The sequence below is a fragment of the Ctenopharyngodon idella genome, chromosome 24, assembly GCF_019924925.1.
Source record: "Ctenopharyngodon idella isolate HZGC_01 chromosome 24, HZGC01, whole genome shotgun sequence".
In the NCBI taxonomy this organism is placed as follows: domain Eukaryota; kingdom Metazoa; phylum Chordata; class Actinopteri; order Cypriniformes; family Xenocyprididae; genus Ctenopharyngodon; species Ctenopharyngodon idella.
In genome coordinates this window covers 23,944,056-23,970,735 of record NC_067243.1, presented here as the reverse complement: position 1 = coordinate 23,970,735, position 26,680 = coordinate 23,944,056, and the positions used below count along the sequence as shown (strand labels likewise).

At 35.9% G+C, this 26,680-nt stretch overlaps 2 protein-coding genes and 1 long non-coding RNA gene across 4 annotated transcripts in view; 1 reads left to right on the top strand and 2 right to left on the bottom strand.

Moving 5' to 3' along the window:
- Nucleotides 1–13,354, bottom strand: sigirr (single immunoglobulin and toll-interleukin 1 receptor (TIR) domain). Its single transcript, XM_051884216.1, has 9 exons — nt 13,056–13,354; nt 9,277–9,481; nt 7,394–7,521; nt 7,054–7,194; nt 6,826–6,969; nt 6,068–6,170; nt 5,580–5,730; nt 5,322–5,499; nt 1–392 (listed from the first exon to the last, which is right to left on the bottom strand). Exons 1-9 carry the CDS (start codon nt 13,168–13,170, stop codon nt 220–222), a joined length of 1,338 nt encoding a protein of 445 aa, XP_051740176.1. The 5' UTR covers nt 13,171–13,354; the 3' UTR covers nt 1–219.
- Nucleotides 9,488–26,365, top strand: LOC127507243 (uncharacterized). Of its 2 annotated transcripts, XR_007928297.1 has the most exons (4): nt 9,488–12,697; nt 12,811–12,902; nt 16,171–16,380; nt 26,227–26,365. It is a non-coding gene; the product is annotated as an uncharacterized LOC127507243 (long non-coding RNA). The 2 variants fall into 2 exon arrangements; XR_007928296.1 differs by lacking the exon at nt 26,227–26,365 and having other exon boundaries at nt 16,171–20,070.
- Nucleotides 18,486–26,680, bottom strand: part of gse1a (Gse1 coiled-coil protein a) — a 37,224-nt gene continuing 29,029 nt past the window's right edge. Inside the window, exons 9-16 of the mRNA XM_051884215.1 lie at nt 26,190–26,680; nt 25,834–25,946; nt 24,991–25,261; nt 24,100–24,213; nt 23,679–23,999; nt 23,322–23,585; nt 21,788–21,891; nt 18,486–20,809 (exon numbers count right to left, since the gene is read on the bottom strand). Coding sequence (XP_051740175.1) covers nt 20,672–20,809; nt 21,788–21,891; nt 23,322–23,585; nt 23,679–23,999; nt 24,100–24,213; nt 24,991–25,261; nt 25,834–25,946; nt 26,190–26,680 — 1,816 coding nt within the window. The 3' untranslated portion in view covers nt 18,486–20,671. The remainder of the gene's footprint in view (nt 20,810–21,787; nt 21,892–23,321; nt 23,586–23,678; nt 24,000–24,099; nt 24,214–24,990; nt 25,262–25,833; nt 25,947–26,189) is intronic.

The window sequence follows — 26,680 nt, the reverse complement described above, 5'->3', positions numbered from 1 at the left end:
TAAAACATGGACCCCACAACTTTATTCAAATATATACACAACCAAAATCCCTATGACTATACATGAAATGTTACTAAACATTTTGCATAAAAACATAAAGAAGTGTGAATGCAAAACTGTACAGGTGTAGATAAAAAAACTAAGAAAACAGTGACAGTAACATGAAATCATTGGGGGAAAAGTGACTTAAAAGTGCAAAAAGGAACAGGAGTGTGTGTCTCAGATATCGTCCTCTGAGACCAGGCAGTAAAAGTCTGTGCGGGCGGCATAGTTCCTTGAGCCAAGGTCAGACACATCTATCTCTGGGGGTTTGGGTTCATCCGTCACACCTGGATCTGCAGGAAGCACCGGAGCTTTGGAGGGAAGGGTCTTGTAGATGGGCAAACGCAAACCTGTGAGGCAAACACAGTAAAAAATAGGTACAGTAAAATGTTGTAACCCTTTATAATGTAAACCCTGTAAAACCCGACACATGAAATGATAGTAAAAAATTTTTTTTTAAAATGGAACCTAATTTATTTTTAATGAACCTTTAGGCCCGGTTTCACAGACATGGCTTAGCCTAAGCCAAGGATTAAGCCTTAGTTCAATTAGGGCATTTAAGTAGCTTTTATAAACGTTTACTAGAAAAAAACATTAGTGGTGTGCATCTTGAGATAAAACAATGGCACTGACATATTTTAAGACCTGTCAGTGCAAGTTACTTTCAGTTAAATCAGCTCAAACATACATTTTAGTCTAGGACTAGCTTAAGCCTTGTCTGTAAAACCGGGGGTTAGACTCCCAAATAACTAATTTTTTTAGGCAAAAATGTAGTTATTTAGACCTCAAATATGTGACTCATATATAAACATAGCGCCTATTTGACAATTTGTTTAGATGTTTTCAGAGATGTGAGCTCCAGGCTGTCAGAGGCCATTCAGCGCTCATGTACCTGCAGAGAACAGCTTGCTCTTTTATATATATATATATATACAGGTGCTGGTCATATAATTAGAATATCATCAAAAAGTTCATTTTTTTATTATAAATTATTTTTAAAAATGAAACTTTCATATATTCTAGATTCCCTACATGTAAAGTAAAACATTTCAAAAGTTTTTTTTTTTTAAATTTTGATGATTAGAGCGTACAGCTCATGAAAGTCCAAAATCCAGTATTTCAAAATATTAGAATATTTCCTAAGATCAATCAAAAAATGGATTTGCAAAACAGAAAAGTTCAAGTTCTTTAAAGTATGTTCTTTTGTGCACTCAATACTTGATCGGCAGGACATATTACAGCAAATGACTTGCTCCTAGCACAAATTACAGCATCACTGAAGTGTGGCATGGAAGTGATCAGCCTGTGGCACTGCTGAGGCACTATTGAGCCTTCAGATCATCTGCATATTGTTGGATCGACTGTTTCTCATCTTTCTCTTGAAAATATCCCATAGATTCAGGTCAGGCATATTGGCTGGCCAATAAAGCACAGTAATATCATGCTCAGCAAACCACTTGGAAGTGGTTTTTGCACTGTGGGCAGGTGCTAAAGTCCTGCTGGAAAAGGAAATCAGCATCTCCATAAAGCTTGTCAGCAGATGGAAGCATAAAGTGCTCCAAAATCTCCTGGAAGATGGCTGCATTGACTCTGCACTTGATAAAACACAATGGACCAACACCAGCAGACGTCACGCCCCCCCAAATCATTATTGACTTCAGAAACTTCACACTAGACTTCAAGCAGCTTGGATTCTGTGCCTCTCCAGTCTTCCTTCATACTCTGGGACCATGATTTCAACATGAAATGCAAAATTTACTTTTATCTGAAAAGAGGACTTTCGACCACTGTTCACTGTCCAGTTCTTTTTCTCCTTAGCCCAGGTAAGATGCTTCTGACGTTGTCTCTGGTTCAGAAGTGGCTTGGTAGTCCTTTTCCTGAAGATGTCTGAGTGTGGTGACTCTTGATGCGCTGACTCCGGCTTCATTCTACTCATTGTGAAGCTCTCCCAAGTGTTTGAATGGGCTTTACTTGACAGTATTCTCAAGCTTGCGGTCATCCCTGTTGCTTGTGCACCTTTGCCTACCCAATTTCTTCCTTCCAGTCAACTTTGCATTTAATATGCTTTGATATACACTCTGTAAACAGCCACCCCATTCAGTAATGACCTTCTGTGACTTACTCTCTTTGTGGAGGGTGTCAATGATTGTCTCCTGGACCATTGCCAAGTCAGCAGTCTTCCCCATTAGTGTGGTTTCAAAGAACAAAAGATACCCGGAATTTATACTGTAGGGATGGTCATTTAATGAAACTCAAATGTAAATATTCTAATATTTTGAGATACTGGATTTTGGACTTTCATGAGCTGTACGCTCTAATCAACAAATTTAAAAAAAAAAACTTTTGAAATGTTTTACTTTACATGTAGGGAATCTAGAATATATGAAAGTTTCATTTTTTAAAATAATTTACAATAAAAAAATGAACTTTTTCACGATATTCTAATTATATGACCAGCACCTGTATATATATAGTATAAAGGTTAAAAAAAAATAGGTTCTCTCTCTCTCTCTCTCTATATATATAGTATAAAGGTTAAAAAAAAAAAAGGTTCTATATATATATATATATATATATATATATATATATTTATACAACAGTTCGTTCTGGTACTCGAATCTGTTTGGTTGGAAGCATTTTCCAGCTGTGCAATATTCCCCCAGGTGGAACCGTTTCACCTCTTGTATTACTCCGCTTGAGTCAACTGTCACGTGTTCGAGGAAATCCACAATGTTTTTTTACAAAAACTACTGTTGTTCTGTCATGGAATGTAGTTTTAAGAGTTTTTTTTTTTTGGCAAAAAATGTAGTTATTTAGACCTCAAATATGTGACTCATATATAAACATAGCGCCTATTTGACAATTTGTTTGGACGTTTTCAGAGATGTGAGCTCCAGGCTGTCAGCGGCCATGTACCCGCAGAGAACAGCTTAATCTTGTCCAGTCTGCTGGCTTTTATATACAGTAGATAATGGTTAAACATGAGATATAATTCATTTATATCAAAAGGGCAATCTTTGGTCTTATTAATCTATTACTAATTTGGGTTAAGGGGAAAATTAAGTTTCATAACTTTATATTTAGGCTATATCTAACTTAAATCCTGTAGTTGAGCACTACTTTTGTACGTTTGACTGAATTGTTTGCTTGGTTATTTCCTATTGTCTTTTATAATGGCTATTGTTATTAATTTAAATATTATTGTTCAATAAATATTATTTTATGTAAATAATATGCCGTATTTGGTGAGAAAGGATCTGTTAGCGATTGTGATATGGACTTTAGTGAAAGTTACATTATTACGCCATTAGATGGCGGCAAAGACTGTCTTTATGAGTGAATCAGTAGCAAACTGAAAGGGACTGGTTGTAAACAAGGAAGTTGTGTCATGGGAAATCCCCTTAACTTTTACAGTTTTTTTTCAACTGCTTACACACATTTTCAAAACTTTGCCTCTTTTTTTCAAAACTTTACACACATATTCCGAGTATTGCACACACAAAATGCAAAATGCCTCACATCTCTTGCAAAATGAAGCACTGCATTCAAAATATCACAAACACATCTCAAAAGCAAACATTTGTCTTAGGTTGCAAACACCTTTGCCATAATATTCTATTTTTGGATATATCATATATACACAGTTATTCAAAACCTAAGGCTCTTCTTTCATGAGCTCCTATGTACATTTATGTACAAGATAGTAATTGGCAAAATTTCACGGTAAACACGAAAGCAAGTTTAAAGCCAAACTATGTAGTTTTTTACTGGTTGTGTTTGAAAAAGGAAATCAAGATACTTCCTGTTAGAGTTTTGTGTGTTACATAGAGAATTGTGTGTTGTTTTGCAAAAAGTGTTTTATGAAAATTGAAAACTGAGTTGAAGGCCAAGATTTATTGTATGGTTTTGCTGATTTGGTGTGTGGTTCTGGTGTTTGAATGTCAGGTTTCAGAAATTGTGTGACAAGGATTTTGTATGTAAGCAGTTGAAAAAAACTGTAAAAGGACAAAGACAAAGATTTCACTTTCCTCAGCGGACATTCACAGTGATTTTTTATAATGGATATAATATTATGGACTTTGACCTGAAGAATAAATGCTATATCAGATGCAGGTAATACACTCGTTTAGTCAATCTCTTTCTCATAATATCATATTATTAATACAGCATAATACAGCAGCTTCAATTAAGTCACTCAGTGTTTGTTACTAATTCTAAAGTGATGTTTTAGAATTTGTAACGGAGGCTTGGTCACAACTGTTAAACTGCCAACTTGAGATTTGAATCTGTGGCGGATTCAAAGTTATGCACGAAAAAGGGTTTTTAAAGACACTCCGTTGTTGTTTCTTATTTTTGCCGCTGAACTGTTGTATACAAAATATTACTAACAATATAATAACAATAACAAAAGTTATTCTTACATTTACTTTACTTTTACTTTATAAAAATCATTAAAAGCTTTACAGCAAAAAGACCCTGAAGGTGGACATTTTTAGAATTATACTAAAATAATGTTTCAGGATCAGTCTTATAATGTTTTCATAGTTAAAATACATTCTCGTAACGTTGAGAGGAAACATTCTTAGAACAACATTGTTGGAACGTTCTTATGATGTTATTTGTACTTGACTGATGTTCTCATAATGTTGTGTGAAAACGTGCTCATAACAACGTTCTTGTAACGTCTTTAGTATGTTACTTGTACTTGACTGATGTTCTCATAATGTTGAGAGAAAACGTTCTTAGGATAACATTCTCAGAACATCCTTTTAATGTTATTATTATTTGCTGAAAGTTTTCATAATGTTATCAATACGTTCTGAGTACAACGTTCATGAAACGTCCTTATAATGTTATTTTTACTTGATGAACATTCTCATAACATTGAGAGAAAACGTTCTTAGAACAACATTCTCATAATGTCTTTATGATGTTAATAATATTTGCTAAATGTTTTTTGGAATGGAATTGGAAGTTCATCTAACATATATATATATATTTTTTTTTATAAATGTTACTAGTTTCATCATTAAAGAAAATTGAAGAGAACATGAAGTCAACATGAAGGGAACAAATGATAAATGCAAGTTATATATAAAATAGACAGGCAAGCAGGAATAATACACTGACTTCATCTCAGCTAAAAATATGTTTTTAGAATGTTTTGCTAACATTCCCATTAAAAAGAATTAAAAAGTCTAGATAATCTAGATCATATAGCATTGTTTGAATAACACTCAAAGAAGATACTTTTTTAGTTCAAGAAGCAGGATTCATACCAAGGTCTCCTGCGGGATCTGGGTCCAGTCTGCAGTCCAGGTAATCAGGCTGCTGCGTGAGCATTGGATCTTTATCGCCTTGCAACAAAGTCTGCGGATCGCCCACTGATTCCTTATGAAAAGTCACCTTACGCGGCATTGCCAACGCAAGCTCCTTCCAGAACCCAGAAGAAGGGGTCTGTGAGAAGGGAAAGAAAATGATTAGGTTTCTTTTTACCCTAAATCTCAGAGATTTATTGAGCATTGTGAGGGTCTCACCATGGAGTGTGCGCCCCAGGTGATGGTTGTGATTCGAGGTTGGTGTTGTCTCAGCTGTTGACTGATGTCCTGGCTTATTTGCTTCTGCTGCGACTGAAATATGATGAAAATGGGCTTCCTCGACAGATCCATCAGGTGCCACAGACCCTGTCTGAACATTAAAACAGCATCTAACAGTAAAGGTCATATCATTAGGCAAAATTTTTTTTGAAATAGTTTGATTTATACTCAAAAACATCCGAAAATACAATGTAATAATAATATAGCATGGATCGTGAGAGGGTGGAAACGTTACATTACAAATTTATTGGTTAGTATTATTTTTCCCTGCCCACATGGCTCTGGTTACATTAGTGGCAAAAAAGTTGTTTGAGTCGGAGAAAGTTCCAAACGACTATCCAAACGAACTACAAAAGACTACAAAACAGAAACAGGAAACTAACTCAAACTAAACATAAAAGTCCAAACAAGAAAGAGACAACAGATACCTGAAGTTGGACGTGCACCACTCCTGCTCCAGGTACGACTGAGAAAGCACCACAACCAGACGTCGACAGTGGCTAATGCTCATCAGCAGCTCTGCAGACGGCTCTGAGAAAAGAAGACACAATGCACATGTTGTGCTTTTAAAGAAATAGTGCAGTTTCCTAGACTATCAATAGAGCTTAGTCAAAGATGAAATCATATTTGATACAAACAAAAAACAAAGTGCTGTCTGTTAAATATGTCATATTATGTCAAGTGTTCAATGAATTTTGAAGAATAATTATGGGATCTACACTGTCTATAGACTTATTATTTTAAAAGAGATCATAAATATTTTTTTATTTTACATAAATAAGTAAATATAATATAAATATATACATACATGAAAAAAAAAAAAAAAATTGGCGCTAGCAATGCCAAAGTCATGGGTTTGATTCCCTGGGAATGCAACTAATAAAATGTGCACCTTGCCACAGTGTAAGTTATTTTGCATAAAAGTGTCTGCTAAATCCATAAATTAAGTAACACTTTCGACTTTTTTCAACAAGGATGCATTAAATTGATCAAAAGTGACAGTAAAGACATGGAACAAATGGTTTCCGTTTCAAATAGCTGTTTTCAACATTGATAATAATAAGAAATGTTTCTTGAGCAGCAAATCATCATATTAGAATGATTTCTGAAGGATCATGTGACTGAAGACTGCAGTAATTATTTAACTGTATGCCCATATAAATCTGAATATAGTTGTAAGATTTACCGGCTCCAGGAAGGATGTTTGTGTCGTTGAGTAGAAGTTTATGACTGTACTTGTTCTCCAAATGAGGCTTCAGGATAAAATTGACAAACTTCCTGTCATTCTCATTGTTGACATATGAGATGTAGGCGTCGTACATTTTGCCATCTGAGAAAAAGCAAAACATCTTTATGAAATGAAAATACAATGTTATAAAAGAAAAGGGCTTTAATGAACAGAATGCAGACTAACCATTAAGCTCATACTCTCCGTAAATGTTCTTATACCACAGTTTAAAGTTGAGTCTACACTTGGAATAGACCACCGCTGCAAGAGCGAGTACAACCAATAAGACCACCGACGCCACCACTGCTCCGCTGTGACTAGGGGATTCTGGGATAAAAAAATAGGATAAGACTTATTATTGACTATATGAAGTACACAGAACTGCAGAGAAGAATCTGAATATATCTGAATATATCTTTATATTATAATGTTAGGGCATTTGTAAGAATAAGTGGATAAAGAATATGACAATAAGTATAATCTGGTGGTAATATTAAAAGACTAAAATAAGGCATTTGTTTCTTACTGTATTCTTTTACGTTGAATTGCGCTGTGCTGTTCCTCACCATGCAGAAATACACACCAAAATCAGCCCGATCTCTCAGGGTCAGTGTTAGATCATTGCTCTTAATGATGTAACCCTCATCATTGTACCTGCCAAGTGTTTGGATATTTACTTTATATTTTCACATATATGTACACATCATCATACCCCTTGAAATAGTTACTGTATTTGTCATACAGACTGACATCAAAACCCATTCCAAAAAAAAAAACTTTCCAGCCTTACAACAACAGAAAAGTAAAGAAAAGAAAAGAAAAGAAAAGAAAAGAAATGTATTTAGGCAATGGTTCTGAAAATTAATAAAAAATACTGAAAAACTAGAACAACAGGGTTGGAAAAGTCATCAGACCCTTGATTTAACACTTTATAGAGCCACCTTTTGCTTTAATTACAGCCATTATTCTTTTTGGATATGTCTGTACTAGCTTTGCACACCTAGATTGGAGAATATTTGCCCATTCTTTCTTGCAGAATTGCTCAAGTTCAGTCAAATTCTATGGTAAGTGGCAATGGACTGCTCTCTTCAAGCCCATCAACAGATTTTCTATCGGATTTAAGTAAGGGCTCTGACCTGGCCACTCGAGGACATTCACCTTCCTATCCTTAAGCCATTGCATTGTTCTTTTGGAGGTATGTATGTTTAGGATCATTGTCGTGTTGGAAGGTGAATGACCTGTTCATCTTCAGCTGTTTAGCAGAGGGACACAGGTTTTCCTCAAGAATTTGGATGTACTTGGCAGCATAATTTTCCCTTCAACCCTGACCAATTGCCCAGTCCGCTAATGAGAAACACCCCCACTACATAATGCTGTCACCACCATGCTTCACAGTAGGTATGGTGTGTTTTGGGTGGTGTGCTGTGTTTGCTTTTCACCAAACATGCGAAATGTTTTTGTCGCCTTCCTTACTTGTGCCTTTTTACAACTTTAACCCCATGGTGAATTCTTACTTTACCAAACCAGGTATTTCACTAATTAATTTTTAATAATCCTCCAGAATGTTTTAAAATGTTATTTTCACTTTGATGATGAGGGCTATAATGTGTATATACAGCTCAAAAAAGTTAGACTTGATGTATTTTGTTTCCCAGTGTGTAATTGTGACAAAAGTTAAGGATTTTCACAGGGTATGATGACTATATATCATATATTTGATATACTGTATATCAGTGCCTATAGAAAGTCATCATACCCTGTGAAAATCTTTTGTTTAGTCATGAAACTCCTAGATAGCACAGGCTGATAGGTCTTTTACATGCAGTCTGCAAGCAATCACACCATTACCATATGGCACAAGCTGAAGTCTCTGCTGACCCTGCAGCCAATGAGACAGCTTGCTCAACATTTAAATAGTCTGGACATTGTTTGCTGTAAGCTAGTCAATTAAGTGAACTGGAAATCACCTCATCCTAGCCTAAATGTTTAACGTCTCCTTCTTAACTGATTATTTAATTGAATGGTGAAAAGTAGACTCTTTTACAGACAATTTGGTTAAAAATCCAATTAAAAAGAACAATTTTTTATTTCCAGAAATCTGGACGGCATTTGTTGAAATAAGCACAATGTAAAGAGGCTGTGCAAAAACAACATAGCCACATACTGACTGAAATGTTTAGCACTGCATAAGTGGAGATATTTTTTAAACTTTCACATACGATTTAAAAAAATTAGTATGCACTACAGTACATAGTGTATACTGCACAGTATGCAGTACGCTAGTATTTAGAACACAGTCATTAAGATTAATTTCATTATAAAGTATCTAAGTCTCTTTCATATGTTTTCAGTCTGGGCCTCAATATTTTCTTGTATTCAGTGTTGGGCATTATTGCATCATATACACACCAGTCTTTTATATTTTGAGGGTAGATGGTAAGGTTGGTAAGCGATGTGCCGTCTTTCACCCACTTCAGATGGTCTTTACAGTCTGAATCTGTGTGGTTCAAACCAATGGAGGCTTTGCAGTGGAGGACCATGCTGTGGCCAAGCGTCCCAGAAACCGACTGAGTTTGATCATGCTTGAACTCTGGAACACTGCTACAAAGCGGATCTTTGTTTTGAGAGAGAAAAATGAGAAATATGTGAGCATCAGTGTGTTAAGGTCTGTTCATACTATAAGAACGATAACTATGACTATATTAGCTTCCACACCAACACACAATATCATTCTGTTTATTGTAAGTGTGCTGCATTTTTGTCGTCTGCTGCTTTAAATGCTTGTGCTCTTAAAACAGAATGGATTCTGATTGGCTGTCAAAATGTTTAAATTAAGTTAAAAAAGGAAATATCTTTATTGTTATTTGTAATAGTTATCATCCTTAGAGTAAACGGGCCTTTTACGATGTATACAGTGACTTTTTATAAGTTGTGTCACAAATAAACTGCTAGATTCTTAATACAGTTAGAGCTTTATGGAATGATCACACCTGAATGGCGCTCAGATAAAAACAATGACTTCTTTATTAGCATAACCTTGTTAGAGTCTTGTGGAGGATATCTAATCTCAAGAGAGATGAGTGAAACTGTTCTGACACACAGGTGAGGCTGTTTCTCATCAGCACTGCTTCATATTCCCATGTTTGAGTAAAATGTCTGCCTACATGTATATGGTATTTTATGCTATAAAATGGAAATGGGTTCATAAAAAGTTAATTTAATAGGCCTTTATTATGAAGATTCATTTGTAAGCTTGGCTGGTGATGAGTCCATTAAACGACACTGATGTTTAATAGAAATCACTGCCTACATAAATATTGTACGTGTAGATTTCCGGGAAAATGGTTGGAAAACTCCAGTATGGGCAGAGTTTGGGAGTAGGTCCATAAATCCTTCAACCAACAAACTTTGGACATGCTGTGGTGGTCAGAAGCAAGATAATCAGGTCAGGTCATTTGGTTTGACCTGTATCAAACACTTTTTCTAAAGTCCACTGTACACATAATCTCAGAGGATTCAAAGTAGGTAAGAACCAGAAATGGTTTACTAATTTGTTTCTATGTGACTTGATGGAAAACACCTTTCCAAGAAATTCCTTTGAAAAGGGAAGTGATGGAAAAAATAACCCAGACCTCCCTAATAAGCTGTTTAATAACAAATCCAATGACCCCGCAGGTCAGTATGTTAGCACGAACAACAAGCAGCATGTGATCGTTGCAACACAGGCTCATTGGAAAAATGTGACTCTAGCTACATTTTTGCATGCGTCGTACATGATTTGTAAACTAATTTCTTTTGACGTTTGCATCACATAACTACCTTTTCTGAGATGGTAAACTTGCTTGGTAGCTCACCTGGTACAGCATTGCACTTGTGATGCGGACGCAATAAAACAGTTCAAAGACTGGTAGAAACAAGCTAAAATGGCATAATTGCTTTAGCAAATGTGTTTTCATCTTCCCGAGCTACTGTGATACGTACAACAACCAGCATAAAACGTTGGCAGGATTCACAATCATGTTTCGGATAAAACTGAACAAGCTTTTAGAACCACTGGACATTTCATTTTGAAAGTGTCGCAAAACATGTAAAATGCAGTGATTTTGCAGAAATCTCGCCACAGGAATGTTTTTTCCAGTGAGCCTGGGTTGGATCAAATATTGTCCTGAATTCATCTGCAACATTAAGCCCAAAGCATACTTCAGTTTTTATGCTTACGCTAGGGTTGCGTACAGTGTATGTGACATAAATATCATCATCAGTACAGTATGCGCGTACTTTACATGGCAGCCAGATTTTCTAAACACGTGTACAATGTACGCTCAGCTTGCACACGGCTTTGAATTTTTTTGTGCTAATTAGTTTGTCCACAAGGTGGCAACACTAGCCCGGGCCGTGGTTTCACAGTTGAAAAAGAAAAGGAGACAAAATAACAACAAACTACTGGAGAATCAACAACAATAGACACCAGTGCTGCCGAAAGTTTGTATGAGAGAATACCTACTTATTGTATCGGCCAGAATTTTAATATTGCTGCATCCCTATTTACTAGTACACAAGGTTTAGTAGGTTAAGTATGTGGAATGGGACTGTACTCTTGCAATATGCCAACCCAGCATTTGCATACTTGTGTACTTGTGGCCTTAGTGCCAATTGCTCTGCTAAAGAATCTAATAAAAATTGTTTCTAGTAGGGAACATAAAATGTGAAATCAGATGTACATCCACTATGAAATATGTTTCCACCTTCATCCAATTCTTAAAGTTGACATTCAACAGTTCATATATTTGATATGCAGTGAGATATAAAGTATACAAGCATGAAAATAAGAGCGTAGAACTAAATTTGTATGTATTCAAAGCAGGTAGGAAGAAACAACAGTAAGTAGCTCCTGTAACTCAACTGGTAGAGCTTGGTGCTAGGAATGTCAATGATTCAATTCCCAGGCAATAGCACATAGTGAAAAAAAAAAAAAAAAAAAAAAAAAAAATATATATATATATATATATATATTGTGGCTTTAGACAAAAATGTCAAGTAAACTAATACATTTAAATACTAATGATTCAAAGTTAGGGAGGAACAGAGTGGCAGAGGGAAAAAAAAACTATGTTATGAGAGCAAATATTGACTGTTCCAGAACATACTCTTGTTGCAGAACAAATTTACACTGGATTGCTCGTTTTATGGCCACTTCTACCCGTGCAGGTGAATCATATGATGATCATATGAGGTGCTTTACAAACACAAAAAAATGTCAACATGCTGGATGCTCATATAGGCAGAAGAGTAATTTGTGTATCATACTGACAACAGGTTTGGCAAAAGCATTATGCTGTTTGAATGCACTTGATAGGAATTTACAATCTAAATAACCTATGTTATGTTTTATGTTATAACAGGTTAATTACTAGTTTCAGGTTGATTAATGCCTTTGGTTATAAGCATTTTTCATATCATTGATCTGTCAATATTGAATAGTCACTATGGCTCCAGTATTAAGATCTGTGTAATGTAAGATTATTGTTCTGCACTGCAGCCAGTAACTTCATTCAATCATTAATCAGGAGCAGTTGTGTTGAACAGGCCGTTACCAGGTACAAAGTTCTCCTTACAGGTTGAGTTTTTTTTTCCCCCTGGTAGACAAACAATGTCCTGAATAAATGCTTGCATGGACGGAACAATATTAACCGGAAGAACAACTTAAATGTAAGGGGTCATCGGAACATCATCGTATTTTTGTTGTGTAAACGTGAAAACAATAAAACTACAGTGATGAACCGTGCTCTCAGGACAAGAGTTCTTTCACGTTTTCAAATGTCAAGTCAGGGTAAGTTGTCACGTGTTTTAAATGTTATAGCCTACATTTATATAATTGATTAATTACAATATTTACAGGTCAAAACAAAATTTTGACATTTTTGTACTTTTTACTATTTTCAGATGTTTTTTTTTTCCCCACAATTGTTTTACTACTAAACCCTTAATAGGCTGTTTAATGGCAGATTCCACTGTGACAACTTGCCCCACAAAAGGTCAGTGTTAAATGAGCCAAATCTTTTTACAGGGGCAATAGCAGTAAAAATACAAAAATAACAGTAGAAAAAACTTTAAAGTTTATATATACATAAACTATATTAGATGATAGATAGATATATGATAGATAGATAGATAGAAAGGAGTCTTACCCGCAGACTGAGTATACGCGAGACATGCCAGGTACAGAATCAAATGACAACGCCACATCGCAGTCCTCTGATAAATCCTTTCATGAAAGAATGTACGTGTAAAACAGTTTGTCATAAAGTTGACAAACGCACTTTAACCGTAAAACAGAGACTGTAGATGTTGCCAGCAATGCTTGTCATGTCTCGCTGACCAGCTACATAAACGCGGAAGGTGCGCAGCGGTTACACTGAGTCTGTCGCCTAGAATCACTGTATGGGGAATACAGGGTCACGTGATCTTGTTCACCTGCGCGTTTCTTTGAACAGGTAAGCGGGCGTTTACATAAGACGCGCAACACAGTTGGACGGGGTGCAATTAAATTGAGCCGAGTACAAGAGTCGAGATGTGTTTTTTAAGGTTTAACTATTTTTAACCAGACACGTATAATTCCATAGATGCAGCAACAACTGCGAAACGCGGCGCAACAGGCGCCTGTCTGACGCATCTGTACATAGACCAATAGCCTAATTAAAAATATCGAAGACGGGGTGATCTGTGAGATAGCCTATCTATCTGACAAAAAGCTGTGAGTTCACTTAAGTTTGTGGGAGGACAATGGTGGCCAGTTTCTAAATATTCACTTGCATTGGCCTATAGAAATTACAATTTTTCTCAATCGATTTGACACATTTCTCCAAATGAATGTAGTTGCTCTCAAAACAATTAACACAGCAAACTAAACACACACTTATGTTGGCAAAACAGTTCAGTATTCACTGTATAATGAAGCACTGCAGTTTTTACTATTAATGCATTTATCAAAAATAAATACTAACAACAAAATTACAAGTGTGTTCTCTGTTGATTTGATAACAAATTCAGCTGTAGATACACAAATACATGAATGAAAATGTTTTTCTTCTTCTTTAATTGTGTTCTTCAAAGTTCTTTAATGACAAGTTTAGTTGTATAATGATGAGTTTTAGCAAAATAAATAAATAAATGAATGAGTAAATAAATAAATAAATGTACTGTAATCATTGAATCAATGAACTTTATAGATCTTGCCTCACATTTACATCTGGCCAAAGAATTTGGCAAATCAACATCTCAGCATATATTTTCACGAGTCATGCATCAGGGGAAAATTGCAGTGAATGTTGGATCCATCCATGTGCCTCAACTACTCCACAAGCCTCTTCCATCACTTGAAGAAGACTTACTTGGTTGTAAAGGTTGTGATCATATGCTTTCCATCTCCAAGAGAAGAATATGCTGGAAGAAAGACTATCCTGAAATGTGGGTGATGCTCAAACCACTCTTGTACCGGTGCTGAATGGTGAAAGTGGACATTGTCCCATAACTACACAGTTTCGCTCAGTTTGCTCCTGATCACCCTGGGGAAAGTTGATTTCATTGAGGGAATTTAAACGATTTAGAAGCCTGGCCCCAAGACAGCTTTGTGTGCCACACCACCAGTGGATTGGAGCATTTCAGGGACATTGACTGTGGCACAATGTTTATATTGGGCTGAACTATCTGCCCAGCTTCTCTCAAGGAAAAACCATAACTTATGACATGGTCATCTAGGTTGGCTAGGTTGTACCCTATTCTTCTACCTCTCCTCCCTCCTCTTACACCTTGCTCTTCTCTTTACCTCCTATTACCCTTCCTCTGTCCTCTCCAAAACCTCTCACTCTTACATCTCTTCCTTTTCCAATTCTTCTTTTTTGTTGTTGTTGTTTTTCTTTTCCTCTTTTATAATTTTTTTAATTGAGATTGCTGTGTAAATTTGCATTTCCTGTGCTGTGTGTATTACTATACTCAGCAGATATTTATTTGGGGCTAATTAAGAACATTCCAAGTACAACTGAGATTTTAACAAATAAAACAAAAATGTTTTGTTTGTTGTGTTTGGAAAAATGGTGCATAAATGATTGTGATTTTTGTAAAACCAATAAAAAGAGGTGCAACTGTTTTCGTCTGATATATTAAAGTTTTGGTTGGCTGTATGAACTACTGTGAAAACATTTGGTAATTTTGTGCACAATATTTTGAAAAAATGATGCATGTGATTTAAAATTTGCATGAAATGAAGGGAAATTTACAACCTGTTTAGGACATTTACAAAGTGTTCAGATTACTGTGTTAACTGTTTTGAGAACAGTGACCTGATTTTGGAGAAATGTGTCAAATCGATTGAGAAAAACTGTAAAACATAATATCCAGTTTCAAAGTTAAAGTTATTTGCCCAGTTAATTAAGGAAATATCATCTTCCACTGATGGTATTTCACTTCAGTGGGTTCTTAAAGTCACCATTAGGGTTGGGTATTGTTTGAATTTTAGCGATTCTGCTTATTGATTCCGATTCGAGTTTTATATTCCATATAAATGTTCCAGTAACATTTATATAAAACATCTTTATTCTGTTTCTTTTGGCAAAACGTTTTGTAGCAGCTGATGAACAAAAATCAGCAGCCTTCAAAATATCAGCAGCCTAAAGAACACTAACATTTTCCTATGGTTTTAACAAAAAAACAAAAACAAAAAAAACCCCTACAGCATTAACAACTGGACTTGTTGTTCGGCTATAAGTCACAATAGGGAAGAAAAGACTATTGCAACTTCCATTTCACGCTGACTTTAACAGCCTTGAATCCAGATGAACTCAAGAGCAAGTGTAGTCCAGTTCAGTGAATCAATTATGAAGTGGACCAACCGATTTATCAAAAAAAAAAAAAAAAAAAAAGAAGCTGACTCAAAAGAATGACTAACTACAATATAAGAGTACATTTATTTTTACCCAGATAAGCACTCTAGGTTGTAATTGAAAATGTGTTCTTAGGATGAGTCTTTTTCATAAGTTTCATAAATCTTAAATATGTAAGATTTGTGCTCATGGAAGAAAGAAAGCTAGGATGCTCATGCAGGTTTGGAAATGACATGAGGATGAGTAAATGATACTATAATAGAATATTAATTTCTGGGTAAACTCTTTATTCCTTTAACTTGTGGTTTAACAGACCTATTAGAAGTGTAGCCTATAAACATTCTAGCAGATTCTAGCAAATAACATTGATGATGTTACTTTTTCAAGTAAAAGTCTCCGCAAAGACTGATTTTTTCTATCACAGGTGATGTATTGTTTCCAAGCTGTGGATCAGAAAGGACCTGAATGACCTGCTAAACCAGATGAAGGTGGCCTTCAGGTCTGGGGAGACTGAAGGACTGAATGCACGCGATGCTGAAGAAGATGCTTTGTGATGAAAAATGCTGCAGGGGACGAACTGGAGTACAAGCTTCAACAGAACAATGTGAAGCAGGGGAGGAGTAAAAACAGCCTGGTAACCTTCATTAGCTATCAGCAAACATAAACTCGCTGCAAGATACTTTCGGTTACTTTGAAAGTGCAGTCCAACTGAACTATTTAAAAAATAATACAAATATATGTAAATAATATAATAACAATAATATACAGTATAAAGGAACATAAATTAAAAATTTATATAAAATCTATTTATAATAAATATTAAATAGCACAAAACTGGACAATAGAAGATTGGAAAAACATTGCCTGGTCTGATGAGTCTCGATTTCCGCTGCGATATTCAGATGGTATGGGTCAGAATTTGACGTAAACAACATGAAAGCATGGATCCATCCTGCCTTGTATCAACAGTTCAGGCTGTGAAAATAAATCAACATTTATCCTTTTGATCTTTCATTCAAAAAATTAGCAAAAAATCTAACCTTTCATTGAAGTAAAACAATTAAGAGTGGGACAAAATCACATTATGAAATGAATGTTTTTCTCCAAAACATATTGGCACCCCTAGAAATTCTTATGAGAAAAATATCTCTGAAATATATTCCCTTTCATATTTTTTAGCACACCAGGGTGACTAGGAACATGAAATTATCCAGCCATGACTTCTTGTTTCACAAGAGTACAAATATGAGGAAACACAAAGGCCAAATTCCCTTAATCACTCATCACAATGAATAAAACCAAAGAATATAGTTCTGATGTGCAGCAAAAGAGTGTTGTTACGAAATGTTACGAATCTGCCTGGAAGAGGACGTGTGTCTATATCGTCCTAATGGAGGAGAGTTTGAGTGGCCAAAGGCTCTCCAAGGATCACAGCTGGAGAATTGCAGAGATTAGTCGAGTCTTGTGGTCAGAAAGCCTAAAAAATGATCAAATGGCATCTACATCATCACATATTGTTTGGGCTTTTTGGCAGCAAACCTACCAGATGGGTATAAAAAGTACCCCATGCCCACGGTTAAATATACTGCTGGATCTTTAATATTGTGGGCCTATTTTTCTGTTGGAGGTCCAGGACATCTTGTTCAGACACGTGGCATTATAGGTTCTAGCAAATACCAACAGATAAAAAATCAAAAAATTCTAGCTTCTACTAAAAATCTTATAATGGGGAGAGGTCGGATCTTCCATCAGGACAATGATCCAAAACAAACATCAAAATCAACACAAAGATGGGTCACTGAGCATAAAATGAAGCTTCTGCCATGACTGTCCTAGTCCCCTGACCTGAACCCTATAGAAAATGAATGGGGTGAACTGAAGAGGAGAGACGGCAACATGGCGTTGGGAATCTGAAAGATCTGGAGAGATCCTGTATGGAGGAATGATCTCTGATCTCCAACTCATCAGGCATTTATTGGTGATGACTCTATTGAATATTGAATTAAAGGGTGCCAATAATTTTGGCCAACGTGTATTGGAGAAAAAGAGACTTTCCCCACATGTTCAATTCTTTTACTTCGATGAAAGGTTAGATTTTTAAAAAATAAAAGATCAAAAGGATTATCAATGCAGATTTATTTTTACAGGCTTCTATGTTCATACTTACCAAGCGTGCCAATAATTCTGACTATAACTGTATATATAGTAGTGGCCAAAGTGATGTCTGGTGGGGATATTTGTTTTTTATGACCCTACAAGTTTGATTAAACCGTCAAAATATGAGGAATTTTTTAAAAATATTTTTTAAATATTTTAAATACTAAATAAGGTACAGTATTTATCTGACAAAATTGTTTGGCCAAAAGGCAAACTACTGTCAAAATCGTTTGGTTAAAAGGCAAACCACAGCTACAGGTTTTATTTCTATGTAAAAAAAAAAAAAAAAAAAAAAAAAAAAACATACAAAAACAAAAACCTCAAAGAAAAAAAACAAAAAAACAAAAAAAGAGACAACAGCTGTACAACAGCCTGGCCAAAAATTTGTTATGTTGGCACAATTTGTTATGTTTCATTGTGTTATCACAAATAAAACAATTGACTCCAAGCACAACTACAATATAATCTTTAACAAATGAGTAATATTTAAATAAAGGGTGAAGATGTCAATTTTCTTAGGCTGGACATAACTTTTGGCCACTACTGTGTGTGTATTTATATGTATACAGTATAGACCGGAGATCATTTAAATATCAAGTTGTTTATTTTGCTGCATTGTAAATCATATAGAGTCAAGAAACAACTGAAAGATCATGTTACGTATGTGCATGAATCATGTTCATTACTTTCTTGAGAGTTTTTGTAAACAAAATATGGCAAGAAATTATTTTTTCAAACTCTTTTCTCAGCATATACACCTATATATCCATAAATAAGTATTTCTACCTTCAACAAATATATTAACTCACATTTCATTCCACTAAAAATTACAACTAAAAACATTTCATTTTCCTGCCATAACTATAATAGCTGTACCATTTCCTTTCCATTTCTTACAAACAGATATACAGATTTCCATACTCCATTCTTCTTTGAAACAATATGCAATGATAACTACAGGCCTTTAGGTCTGCATTTTAAGTGTCAAAGAAAATGTAGAGAATTAACATCTTAAGACAGACACTTTTCGATTTGTAGCATTGGACATTTCTATAAAAACCAACACATGAAGTGTGATTATGGCCCGGTTTCACAGACAGGGCTTATAAGCTAGGATTAGGCCTTAGTTCAATTAGGACATTTAAGTAGCTTTTATAAACGTGCCCTAGAAAAAAACATTCCTGGTGTGCATCTTGAGACAAAACAATGGAAGTGACAGTTTAAAATATGTCAGTGCAAGTTGCTTTCCATTAAAAAAGCTCAAACATGCATTTCAGTCTAAGACTAGCTTAAGCCTTGTCTGTGAAACTGGGGGTTTATGTCATAATTAATAATACAGTGACAGCTCATTTGTGTTTTTTCACTAGTCACTGCTGTACAAAACTTTGTGGCACTAAAATCTGTATGAAATGCACAAGCTAAATGACTGTTGGCAGCTGTAGGTTGAAAAATAAATTATACTGGCCAAGTTATACAAACAAACATTTGGGTAACACTTTATAATTATTTTTATAATTTTAATAAGTCTGTAACAAACAGTATTTAACTGAATGTTAATTTATAGGGGCCCATTTGTGCCATTTCATAATCATTTTAGAAACAAAATGACCTATAAATTAATTATTGTATGAATTAAACAAAAAATACCAGATTCAATTGATTATTCTTATTATTTCATAATTATTATTTATATATTCTCATTTATATTGTATCCATCTGTTTTTATTCATTTATTTTATTCATATTTATTAATGGATTTTTTTTTTTTAATTAATTAATTAAATGCTTTTTCCATCATCCACATGATCGTTTGCTTGACTGACTTAGCACAAATGGTCCTCCATAATAATTAATGTACATTCACAAATGTATTCATGATTCATGTATTTTCAGTATATATACTTTAAATGTACATAAACTGCTGATCTACTGTTTGTTATTAATGAGTCATTAATGAAAGCTATTATAAAGTGATACCCACATTTGATTGTTTTTTTTAGTGACAGCCTAAAAAAAACAGCCATGTACTGGTTGGTAACAGAACTTTTGATTTGGTGTGTGACAACAAGAGAATAACAAAACATACAGGAACACTGTTAAATAGTACTAGACCACTACTTTCATGACATTCCTACAATTACAATTAATAAACTGAAACCTTTGATGAGATTTTGAAATGAGAACCTCACTTCATTTCTGTCTTTTACCAACATTTCTGACCAGCAGTACCCAATGAACACATTTTTTTCCCCAGCAAAAAGCATTAAAATATTTTTTTTTCCAAATTACAGTTCTTTTTATAATTAATCATTAATAATAAAAACATACAAAATGTGATTTGACAGTATTTTACATAATAATATTCCTTTAAAAACTGTATAAATATTAAATCATTTGAACTGAATTCCACATTAGCTGATTTCCAGGGCCTTGCATGTGAACAGCTCCGGGTTGGTTTTCTGCACCTCTTAGCATTGGTCTTTCAAATGTCCCATCAGATTTAGTCCATTAGTCATGTATGGATATGCTGAACACCTGTTTTGTTCAGAGATTAGATCCTGTATATAGTGGTTGGACTTGTAGTGCAGAGAGTCACAGTGAGGCATCAAACATTGGCACCAGAGAATGACCAATAGTTTTGACTATCTTCTCATGCCAAAGCTGAAATCACACGTTTCGATTAAGTTCTCATGTGAGGCCACATTGACCCAGCGATTACACTGACCAACCACTCTTCATAAGCACGTCCATCATAAAGGCGAGTAAGGTCACCTCGGTGAAGGCCTCTTGTAGTACCCTCTGTGCCAGTGTAGCAGCGGCAATGCCAAGCATTTCTTGAAGTGCTCCAGTTCAGCCTGCATACGATCTCTCTTCAGGGCTAGATTGTGCTTCTGTGCCAACAGGTCCTAATTATGGGGGAAAGAGAGAAAAAAAAAATACATTATATAGTAGTAGTTATTATCATACGATAAAAAATACATTGGACAACTAAATAATGAATTCAATAAGTTTGTTTACACAATATATGCTTAGTTATCTATTTAATATTTACCCAATTATCCATTGTCAAAGTTTTTAGTAGATTTCAAAGCAGACACAAGGGGGAGCTAATGCTCCTGATAATGTTATTGTCAACAAGGACAAATTTCAGGCAGGAGTGTGTTTCCGGCACAATGAACGACGCAACTCACTGCTTAAAGTGTTAGTTCACCCAAAAATGAAAATTCTGTCATTAATTACTCACCCTCATGTCGTTCCAAACCCATAAGACCTTCATTCATCTTCAGAACACAGATATTTTTGATGAAATCCGAGAGCTTATTGACCCCCCATAGACTACAACATTATTACCACTTTCAAGGCCCAGAAAGGTAGTAAAAAAAAACGCTAAAATAGTCCATGTGACTACAGTGGTTCAACCTTAAGCGACGAGAATACTTTTTTGTGCAAAAACAAAAATAACTATTTATAGAAGAAATTGTTGAAAAAAAAATGTTATTTTTGTTTGTTTTTTGTGCACAAAAAAATATTCTTCATAACATTAAGGTTGAACCACTGTAGTCACATGGACTATTTTAACAATGTCTTTACTACCTTCCTGGGCCTTGAAAGTGGTAATAACATTGTAGTCAATGGGGGACCAGTAAGCTCTCGGATTTCATCAAAAATATCTTAATTTGTGCTGAATGTTCTTCCAGTAACGTTGATAAAACATTTGTTTCAATTCATAAATGTTAAAATACTTGTTATTAAACCAACATGATTTTAGTGTGCAAAAATACTTGGTATCCTTTTTTGTGTAAAAATAATAAAACATAAAAATATAATAATCTATAGAAAATAAAATAATATAATGTATAGATATCAAAATAATATATTCTTACCCTCATACTATGAGAAAGCTGTTCAGCTGTCAGAGAGAGATTGTAATGGTGCGTCTCTAGGCGTCTACACTCACTCTGGAGAACCTGGTGCTCTATACTTCTTTCTGAGACACAGAGAGGGACAAGTGAGCAATGCACTGTAGAAATCATTCTTCATACAGTAGAAATCAAACGTACACTCTGAAAAGACAATATCCTGTCCACAGACGCCTGCAACCAAAGACAAATCAATGCAGTCTAAAGGAGTGCTCACATTTACTGTTGTTTGGCGAATTTTCGAGACGAAATCCAGTCATTTCAATACAAATTCTTACGATTGAGAAATTCTCATGAGGGTGAAAGATTTCTCAATGCAGATTTCGCAACAGGTTCAAGTTGGTCAGGCAGAATCGCCACATTGACCAACAGAAAGCTACTTCGTTTGAAAGTGAGTTCTATGTGAGCTGTGCTCCATACATCAACACTACTGAAAACAGACAAAATTTTGACCACACCTTAAAAGGGATAGTTCACCCTGAAAAATTTAAATTATTCCATAATTTACTCACCCTCAAGCCATCCTAGGTGTATATGACTTTCTTCTTTCAGCCAAACACAATCTGAGGTATATAAAAAAATATCCTGGCTCTTCAAAGCTTTATAATGGGAGTGAATGGAATCCGGGATTTTGAAGCCCAAAAAAGCGCATCCATCCATCATAAAAGTAATCCATACGGCTCCAGGGGGATAATAAAGGCCTTCTGAAGCAAAGCAATGGGTTTTTGTAAGAAAAATATCTATATTTAAAACTTTATAAACTATAATCACTGGCTTCCGGTAACGGCTGTATGCAAGTCAAGTTCCGGCGGAAGAGTGACCTCTGACCCGACGTATGACGTAGGATGTAGCTTAGATGAGTGTAGACGCCTCTCGCGGTTCAATCAAATAGGGCTGGCAACAAACTTAAGCTTCTCCAACATTTCCCTTTAAAAATTCTAATTTGTGACCGGTGTTTTGTTTTGTTCTATCCTCTGTGTGTCCGCGTTTGTCAATACGTCATGCATCAGTTCAGAAGTCACACTTCCGCCGGAACTAGACTCACGTACGACCGTTACTGGAAACCAGTGATTATTTAGTTTTAAGTAAGTTATATAGTTTTTATAAGTTTTAAATATGGATATTTTTCTTACAAAACCCATCACTTCGCTTCAGAAGGCCTTTATTAACCCCCTGGAGTCATATGGATTACTTTCATGATGGATGGATGTGCTGTTTTGGGCTTCAAAATCTTGGTTACTATTCACTCCCATTATAAAGCTTGGAACAGGCAGGATATTTCTTAATATAACTCTGATTGTGTTTGGCTTAAAGTATAAAGTCATATACACCTAGGATGGCTTGAGGGTGAGTAAATTATGGGATGATTTTAATTTTTGGGTGAACTAACCCTTTAACAACCAAATTCAATTATCTGCTTAGTTGCAAAAAGTTCCTCATGTTCACATATTTATCCAAAAAATGTTAGTTTGAATCTCATCAAGTGCTGTAAACTCACCCTCCATGTACTCCTCGTACGCCTCAAATATAGATTCAATCCCTTTCCACCTAGGACTGAATGGCTCCTCTTCCTCATCTTCATCTGAACTGATGCCCTCCCCAGCTGAAAGGTCATTCCTCACCCCTGGAGAGTTGTGGAGAGGTGATAAATGGCAAGAGTGGCCATTGGTCTGTCCATTAGGGAGTTTATTGACTGCCCTCTGGAGGCCTGGAGGTGGACGTGCAGGGGGGTCAAACTGCTCATTCGTCCCAATAGCGGCACCTGTTGGAATACATGTCAAGCAGGCTGTACTGGTAATATATATATATATATATATATATATCTCAAATATAATTATAGGGTAGCCAATGTCACCTTTCTGTTTCTGCTGAGATATTTGAGTAGACTGCAGCACAGACTGATGAAAGTGCTGTGCGAACTCCTCAGAGTTTCTTTGCTCCCAGACCTTGAGTTTTACTCCATTGAGCCCAGGAGGCTGGTCCTTCGGCCGGGCGAGGGGCTGTCGAGCGCTGGCCTGCAGGCTCTGAGCTCTTCTGCTCGGGGAGGTCATCTTGGGTTGGCTTTGAGCTTGGAGAGGTGCCAGTGCCGGGGGGTCTTGAGGCAGAGGGTTTTCAGGTGAGTGATTTTGGGGTTCAGAGTGAACATTACTGACTGACTGATTGAGATGTGAGACAGCTGTATGATGGGAAAAGCATAGAACAGGACTTAGGAATCGAAGGATAATGCCAAATCTTAATCATTTGGTTAAAGCCAAATCTGTATCTGTCGATCTTACCAGACACTGGAGCAGATGGGCTAGAACAGGGTCTATCTGAGGCGTATCTGAGGGTGTCCAAAGTAACAGTTTTCTGTTTGATGGCTTCTAGCAAGTCCTCAATCTTCTTATTCTCTGAGGTAAAAAAAAATAAAATAGATAATCAACATCATTCTTGTCAAATATCTTCTCTCTCTCCAATTCATTTTAGCAAATCAGTTCAGAGAGTTCATTTCAATGAACTAACCAAAAATATATATACAGCAGAGGTCTTCAACCGTGCTCCTGGGGACCCACTATCCTGCAAAATTTATTTCCAAGCTGCTTCGGTTTTGTTTGATTAGGGTTGGAGCTAAACTCTGCAGGACAGTGGGTCCCCAGGAGCAGGGCTGAAGACCTCTGATATACAGTATATATATATATATATATATATATATATATATATATATATATATATATATATATATATAATATATATATATATATATGTACACACACACACACACACACACACACATACATACAGCATATTATATATATATATATATATATATATATATATATATATATATATACACACACACACACACACACAATATAAACAAAAAAATTAAGAATGTCTTGTTTTTATATTTTTTATATTTTTCTTATATTCATATTATATATATATCTATCATAAATGAATTACATTTTATTATGCAACGTAGTATGACATTATATAGTTGTACATAATTTTAAAATAAATAGTAATAATATTTATTCATTTGTATTTAATTTTTGTTTTTGTTAATATTTATGTCCAAATGATTAGATTATTATTAGGTAAAGTTCTCCAGCATCTTCAACACTGGTAGTGTGACTGTGACAGTATTTGTACAAAATTCAGTGTGTTGATGTGTGTACTGTACGTACTTCTTCTTTCATCCAGACTGACATGGTTCAGGTCGAACATGCTGAGGAAGTGTTTCTTGTCATCTAGTTCAGCAGTGCGGTCCATCTCCTCTGGGGTGAAGCGTGTGGTGAGGGGAGGCTGGGGAGGAGATGGAGTTTTCCTTTTACTCTGCACCGAGGGTGAAGGGATTCTCTCCTGCATCATCCTCCTCCTCTTCCTTCTCTTCATCTCCAGGAGCTCATCTCGCTTAGAGAGAGTCGTCAGTCCAAACAAACCCAAAAACTCTGTCTTCTGCAGAGAGAAAAGAAACAGACAGTCACTAACTATGTCTGCATCCACTTATTTTTATGCGCGTTTCGGGATATCGCATTAAAAAAAAAATGCTGGATGGAAATGGCAAGATGCACATAAATTCTAAAAATGCACAAGTCATTTATGATATAGTAAAAAAAAGAGCCATAGTGGCTTCCCTGATTGCAGCAGCTTCCATTTTTTATTACAGATATTTTGTTCCAATTTCCCAGGAAGTGATGGTTTTGTTCTCTTGAACACATGGGATGGCAAATATATGTTATTCTCCAATTTTGCGCATAAGTTAAATTTGCAAATGTGAATGAAAAAATAGCTATTGTGAGAGATTTGATCAATTTGATTCACATGATGTGATGTCTGCAGCACTATAAGATATAAAATACTAGCTTTTCTGTGTTGGTGTTCCCAGCGTGAATACAAGTATGGTTGCATTATTTCACTCGTGGTAGCTTATAGATTGTAGTTGTTGATTTAGTTGTGTTTGTGGTTTTGATTTTTGTATCAAGCTGACATTGACATTTGAGGAGCACTGATGAAATGTGTCACTGTACCTCTGTAGATGCATCTAGTTTGAGAGGAGGCTGCTGAGCGACTCTCCTCAGATGAGCTCGAACTTCCTCCTCATCGCTCTCATCATAAGAGTCATCTAATTCAAAGTAATAACCTGAAAAAGGCAAAAGATTATCACATAAGTGAAAGACACAATATGGATGAAAGAAGAAATCTGAGTGCATATGTATCCTGTGATCAAAGCTGAATTTTCAGCATCATTACTCATCAGTTCTTGATTCTCAAGAAACATTTAGATAGATATTATATGTAATATTTGGATGGACGGATGGACAGACAGACAAACAAACAAATAAATAAAAGACATTTTGACATTTTCCACTCTACCACTTCATACCTTTCTCTCTGGCTTCCCTGCGTTTCTTCTCCTCCAGGTCTAGTTTGCTGACTAGCCTCTTGTGCTGCTGGAGAGCCTGATCATACACCATCATGGGGTCTGTCCTCTCTAGAGCCGGACCGTGAGGCTGCCTGTTGTCTGCAGGTCCAGACTGGGTGAAGGCGGCCCTCTGCTGGTTCAGAAAGCTCTGGGTGGATTTCTCCAGATCCGCCAGGTATTTTCCAGGCTCCAGAAGGTTGTTCATCCGCATGGAAGAGGGCCTGACTTCCTCTTCAAGAGGTTTTGGTCTTGTGTGGCCTGAGAAAGGATGGATGTGGGATAGAGGCCGGTCTGAGGGCGAGTTGAGGAGGGAGACGGGGTTCCAAAGGCTGCTGGGAGTGGAAGGAGAGGGGTGATGGTCACGAGGAAGAGGTTTAGGGGTGATGAGAGGAGGTGGTGCCCCCAAGGGTTGAGGTAAGTCTCTGACACCCACATTATGGTGTGTGCCATAC